This window comes from Merops nubicus, unplaced genomic scaffold, assembly GCF_000691845.1.
Source record: "Merops nubicus isolate BGI_N331 unplaced genomic scaffold, ASM69184v1 scaffold4256, whole genome shotgun sequence".
Classification (NCBI taxonomy): Eukaryota; Metazoa; Chordata; class Aves; order Coraciiformes; family Meropidae; genus Merops; species Merops nubicus.
The window spans coordinates 1-6,684 of record NW_008615469.1 but is presented as its reverse complement, the minus strand read 5'-3'; the positions used below and the strand labels follow the sequence as shown (position 1 = coordinate 6,684).

Here is a 6,684-nt window from a genome sequence, read left to right as displayed (position 1 = left end):
TTTCCCTGTATGAGTGATCCATAGTGGGAAACCTTAACCAGGATCTGAGCCCTGAGTATGGCTGGAGGCACAACATAGCCATAACATGTACACAAGCTGTCACTTCATAAAACATCATGGAGGGGTCACGTAGCTTCCACTGACACAATCTGTGTGCTGCTTCTACCAGTTGTGGCCCACCCCCTGCATGACTGTCTATTCTACAGGTCCAAATTCGGGGGTGGGGGTTGGTGGGGTTTATTTAGGACTCTGGTTTACAGGAAGATTAGGATTCATGTGACAGAGATACAACAATCTTAATTTGAGTTGCCTAGAGAAAGTTCAATTTCAAAACTAGTCACTGTGAGAACTCCATTCCTGTATTAACTCAGGGGAAAGTTTAAAAACAAATTAAAAGTAATGTTTTCCAATACTCCTCTTTTCAGATTAATTTCATGCTAATTATTGCATTACTTTTAGCTGATAAATATTCAGAGACTAAAAGAAACCAACAAGATGGATTAATTCTCCCACACTACAAACAAAATTTTTAAATATTTTATAGAACATAATTAAATGCTGTTTGTTGTTTTCAGAATCAGATCTTGGGACATGTTAATTAATTGCTTTAAGAGGACTGAAGACATGTTGCAGACGGAAAAAAAAAAAAAAATCCAGATATTTATCTGTAACGTTCAACCTGGTTGGCAAATAATGGTTCCAAAATAAATCCTACCTGCAGAAATCCGGTGGCACCATGCCATAAACATTTATCCTGTCACAGAGCTCTAATGCGATAGTCATTGTGAACCAGCCAGTGCTAAGCCAAGTGTTGGATATCTTCCTGAAAGCAAAAACATAATTAAGTTTCTAGGCTGACAATTCTTGAGATATCTGAAGCAATTTCTGGGCATTTTTTTCATTCTTGTGAAAGGTTATAAAAATTGGGCAACCAAGACTACTTTGCTCATTCATCTTTTAATGATTTTATGAGCGTTTTCTGTCAGTGGACTCATCTATGCAGAAATTGCCCTTGCTGTAATTAATTTTGGGCACAGCAATGTTAATATTTAGCTGACCTTTTGATAAGTTTACTTTAAGTGACTGAAACTTCATGTCCTATATTTATATTCTTCTGCTAGTAATCTATACACATCTATAATCACTTAATGGAGCTTACACACTAAGTGCTCAGGAAGATGCATCGCGGGGGATGAGGAGGGCTCCTTAAGCTGCTGCCTCCCACAGCATACAGAAGAGCCCATCTGCTGGAGTGAGATCTGGCCTCAAGTCCCTGGTTTAACCATTCTTCCTCTCAACCTGTCTGTGACTTGGTTTCCTGTCCTGCTCTGAAGGCTGGGAGAAATCTTTAAAAGAAGCACAACTCATCCCATCATTATTTATGCAAAATAGAAGATACCTCCGTGTAACTGCTCACAGATATAAGAGGTTTACAAGCTGTAAAGTCCCAGTCCTGTGTTAAGTTCCTGCACTGTCTCTATGCTGGGGACACCTGGCAGTCTTGGAACAGGAGCGTCAATGGAATGCCAGTGAGCAACACACCTTAGAGGTGTCATGAAGGCAAGTTTAGGGGCAATCCTATAGGACTGAATCAGGCACCTCTCCTAGAAATGGAGGCACATAATGTTGGGTATTTGCTCCAGAGAAAACAAGTTCACTCAAAGGTCTCCCTTCAAATACTGTGAAGAAGGAGACAGCAGGTCTCCCTAATGGCTCTTCACTCGGCTAGAGAAGTCCCACAGGATGAAGTTCGAGCTGCAATCCAAAAAGGCCTCAGATTCTTGATGACAGCCTGTCACAGTGGCTGGCTCTCTTTTCATCTCTTACTAAAGCTGAGGCACCAAGAAAGCAACTGCAGGCTCCTGGATGGCTTCTGTGCTGTGCCAGACTGTACTAATAGGGAACCTACATTAACCCTATTCTGCTACACCTATATCTGCCTGACACCTGAGAAATTTTGTGACCCACTCCAAAAAAACAGCACAGAACACGAGGCTGTCATCACAGCAGTCACCTGAGAATCCCAGGTCCTGGCCCCAGTTCCAAGGCCATCTTTTACAGTTCACCCAGTGATAGCAGAACGCACAACAGTCCTGCAAGCAGGGACCTGAAGCCACAAGTGCCAGCAGTCACTAGTAAGTAATTCAGCAGCTTACCAAGCTAATGGTGACCAAGCTGGTTCCAAGTAAGTCATCTACAGGACAGTAGGAAGGAGATGTTTTGAGCACTGTCAGACTGAGGAATGCCTCGTACCAAATTCCTGTTTTCTCAGTGAATTAGACTATTGCAAAGAAGAAGGGGGAAAATAAAAAAAAAAAAAACAGGAAAAGGAAAGAAGTGGTGGTATGAGTTCCTTTAAAAGGAACTTCTAAACATCAGGTAATTCTTGAATCAAAAATGCTTGAAGGATGTTGTGAAGACGAGGTAATTTGTCCTGTCCTTTGTAGGTCACCCTGTAATGTATGAACTCCTGAAATGTATGTTTTCACTGCTCCTGACATACAGACTTTCAGGCTAAGCTAGCATTTGCAGAATAGCATGATTTAGGCATCTCATTAGTTCCAATTATGAGGCCTTACTTATTATTTGAATTTGTACTTGAGCTTGGGGGCGTGTGTGTGTGCAATTTGTCACAATGTCATGGCTACGTCATAAGCTCAATAGAAGCCTTCAGGCACTGCAACAATACAAACCAGTAAATCATAATTTTTGGCTCAGAATTATTAGGAAAAGAAAAGGTAGGGAGAGACCTATAAAATTTGCTTTCCTACGACTTCTGAGTTTCTGAGCCTATGAATCTCTAGATAATTCAGGAACATGTTCAGGCTAAGAGTACTTTGAAGCTTGCACAAGGCCACTGGTTTGGTGATGACCTTACATTCCAAAACCAAAGGAGCAACTTTATCTAGACCATGGCCAAAGTGGCTGGGCTTTGCACAGGTCAGGCAACTCAGCTGGGCTGTCTGCTGGGTTAGTTCTCTTTGCTTACACACACTTATGCTGTAATTTAGTGTTTTCAATAAATAGGAGAATAACTCAATTTAAATAAATTAGATTAAAAGCTACATAATGAAATAAAGATTTATTTCAAGTACCACTTTGGCCTCTTTAAATACTATGTCTGTAGGATAGCACTACAGAAACAGGGTTACAGTGTCTTGCCTTTTCTTAAAAGATCTGAACAAGAGTCCAACAAAAGAATACTGTTTTTATACCTAAGCAACTGTAATGAAAGAATATGAAGAACTGTCATGTGGTTATTAGGGGAAATTATCAGATATTCTTTTATACGATGAACTAATACACTGTGCTGATAATTCTGTAGTGCACACTAAATTACAATTAAAGGCCTTTCTGCTCCACCAAAATCTCATTTATAATCTCTGTGGAAATACTCTTCCTGCAGTTATTTCATTTATGCTTCCTTTATCTAATTACTATAATATTGGTTCTGAATCATATTTTCTTAATGTACCCTTATTCAATTATAAAGTTATTTTCAAGTACAGTTACTTTATAATGCCAAGTACATTGCTTTGCAGCCTTTGTGATTCACCATAATATTTAACTGGCAATGTTTTCTGAAGGTTTCCCTTAACTTCAAAATCAGCCTTTTTTTCCAAAAAGCACAACACATCCAATTAGATTTTTTCCTCATCATTTTCAAGACAGAAATGAATGGTTTGATTATTGTAACCTTGCAATCAGGCTTCTCTCCCCCTCCTTTGTTTTTTTTTGCAGGCACTAATATCAAAAGCTCAGCAGACATCTCCCAGGGAACAGCAACATTCTGGGCTGCACAACGTTCTGCTCCTGCCCCCACAGCTAGAGGAATTTTCTTTCCTTACAAATTCCTTCTTACCCATGTTTCTTTTCATCTTCCCTCTCTTTTTCTGTGCTGCCTATTCATTTATTTTCATCTCCCGTTTTAATCTTCTTAGTCCTTCAAGTATGCCGTATGTGCCCTCTAAGAGAGCAGTTCATACACAGCAGAGCCTGTGATTTCTTAAAAGCAACAGGACCTGTTCACGAGGCTGAATTTTGCTGGCATCCAAGTGCCCTTGATTCACACCAGGAGTTCAGGGTGCCCATGACTGAGTCCACTATAAACTTAAAATGTCATTTGTCTCATATGCCTTGAGAGTGTTTCAGGAGTCAAGCCTGAGCCCGGTGCCTGTGCAGAAAAATAAGTGCTTTCATCACATGCACAGCTATAGGCCTCTTCTCCAGATGGGTGATGCAGAACCAGAAAGAGAAGCTTGCCTGAACTTGCACAGCAAGCATGAGGAAAGGAATGGGAACCTGGCTCCCCATGGCAGAGCAGGTAAACTGTTCCTCAAAAGTGGGGATTGCATGTGGTCTTACACTGAAAGAGTAATCCAGGCTAGGAGGTGGCAGGGTGTGTTCCTTGTGTACAGGGTCTGACCCTTAGGGCTGATGTTATAGTGCAACTACAGCTTTCCTTTGTAAATACTGGGCATACAGAGAATCCTTTGTACTTTTCTTGAAGGGTTCAAATTCTCTTTTTCACTTTGCTCTACTCTGGGTCAACAAACCTGGAGAAGACTAACGCATCAGAACTAGCAAGGTATCTCCCCTTGTTATCCTTCCTTCTCATTCTAGGAGAGGCAGAGTCTGTGGCAGGGACTCACAAGCACCAATTTGAGGATGAAGACAAAATGACCTTTAATGGTAAGAAACTCAGCAAGTTACTCTGTGTTCTAGTGGTAGCGTGAGTCAATCAAGAACTTATATGCACGGTTTGATCCACTGTAACCGAAGAGAGCTCTGCAAGCAAACCATGTGTGCTGTGACAAAGGCATCAAAGATACAGTCACCATCAGCTAAGAGGATACAAGTTTCCTCTAACACTGGGTCTGCCTTTGTTGTGCAGCCCAGAAAACTAAGGCCGTGCTTTTGACTCCTCCCCATCCACAAGAGGATCAAGGCTCAGCTCCAAGCTTTGGTGTGTAGGTACGGTATTTGTGAAGCTAGAAAATCTCACCCTGAGTTACTGCACAATAGAACTACCTCTTCATTAGTACCTAAGTGGGGATCCTGTTCCATTTTTACAGCAACGTATTTAATAAGTAAAAAATTCGAGCTTGTTAAAAATAATTTTATTTATTTTTTTTATATGAAGTCTTTGGTTTAAATGCCCATTTCCAAATGTGATAGGTGAAAATGCTCAAGTCCTGCAGTGTGTCACTTACTAAAGATTTTATTTGAAGATTAGGCTACAAGTCATAAACAGTCTCATAAAGATGTAACTATCATAATGACTTTCCTTTCCCCATCTGGAAATATAAGATGAACTGTTGTGAAGCACCTAATATATGACTAATGTTTATTTGTTTTACAAGAAGCTTTACAGTTGCAATGTGCCAAGAATGCTTAAATTCAATAAACAGCTATTATAATTTACTGAACGGTGGCATTTCCTCTATAAGAAAACATAACCTATCCATTCTGATTTTTCAGAATCAGTAAAAAAACCTTCCAGGTATATTACACCAAAGCAGGATTTAAACAGCTGCTGCCTCCTTGGCTGTGTAAACAGTACATCCAGATTCTGGTGTTATAAGTTGATGAGGCAATACTCCACAGAAATTATTTTTATGCATATTTTTTACTCATGTTACCACAGAAATTATTTTTATGTATATTTTTTACTCATGTTACCAGTGATGTTATTTGGCGTGTCATACCATATTACAACTCATGAGTCAGAGGATTTAATGGGTGTGGTGACACCCATTAAATCCCTCTGAGCAGATCTGAAATTGGCATATAGAAGCCGCATTATTTTACTGCTGTATGACATCCCCCAAATGTATCCGTGTAAGTTCTCACCTGTCTTTCCCAGTTTCCCGTTTAAAAAGGTCATCAAATTGGAGCATCTTGTGGCGAGAAATCATATATGCTTTTAATTGAGGCAGTATCTGATTCATCAGCTGGAGGTTATTATACACCAAGCCTTTTCCATCTCTCCTCATGTAGCTGCTAGGACCCCAGAAGATAAACACGGCACCGTGGCTCATATTTAAGAGCTCGTTGCGATTTCGCAAAATCCTCTGAATACTGGAGTGTGCAATGACGCGAAGGCTCGTTTTGTTTCCAACATCTTTTCCATAACCTCGAGTGGGCGCATCGTTCATTCGTATTACGCACTCTGTCTCGTCGATTCTGTCACCTTGTTTACTTCCCAGAAGGTGTCCAGAGCTGGTCACCAGCGCACAACTCTTGCAGTGCATTTTTAAAGGCTGCAAAGACATACATACTTCAAAATTAGCTGTAGACATCTCCCCCTTCACTACATGGTAACTACAGTTTACATGCACATGGCATATTTTACAGAAAAAAATCCCAGAGGGCTTTACCTAAATCTCTCCCAGTAGTCTTCCCAAATAACTGGGGACACATTACCAGTCCATTTGGTAGATGCAGAAGATGTGGTAGAGGTTCATAGCCCTTAAGAGTTCCTCTGTTGAGTTAACGCCACTGTTTAAACACCTTTTCACTGCTGCTTCATATATAGTAATCACAACAGCTTCCATGCTTAGGAATGTACTTCTTCCACTTGCCATAAATGAGCTATAATTGGAATACTCTTCCATTTTTTTCAGGAAATAATCGTAAGTAAGTCCTCATAAGGAAGAGTCAGCCACGGTAGATGAGGATTGG

At 40.4% G+C, this 6,684-nt stretch overlaps 1 protein-coding gene across 1 annotated transcript in view; it reads right to left on the bottom strand.

Moving 5' to 3' along the window:
- ST6GALNAC5 (ST6 (alpha-N-acetyl-neuraminyl-2,3-beta-galactosyl-1,3)-N-acetylgalactosaminide alpha-2,6-sialyltransferase 5) overlaps positions 1–6,302 on the bottom strand; it is a 13,941-nt gene extending 7,639 nt beyond the window's left edge. Inside the window, exons 1-2 of the mRNA XM_008942520.1 lie at positions 5,854–6,302; positions 716–823 (exon numbers count right to left, since the gene is read on the bottom strand). Coding sequence (XP_008940768.1) covers positions 716–823; positions 5,854–6,302 — 557 coding nt within the window. The remainder of the gene's footprint in view (positions 1–715; positions 824–5,853) is intronic.
- Positions 6,303–6,684: the final 382 nt, after the last annotated feature.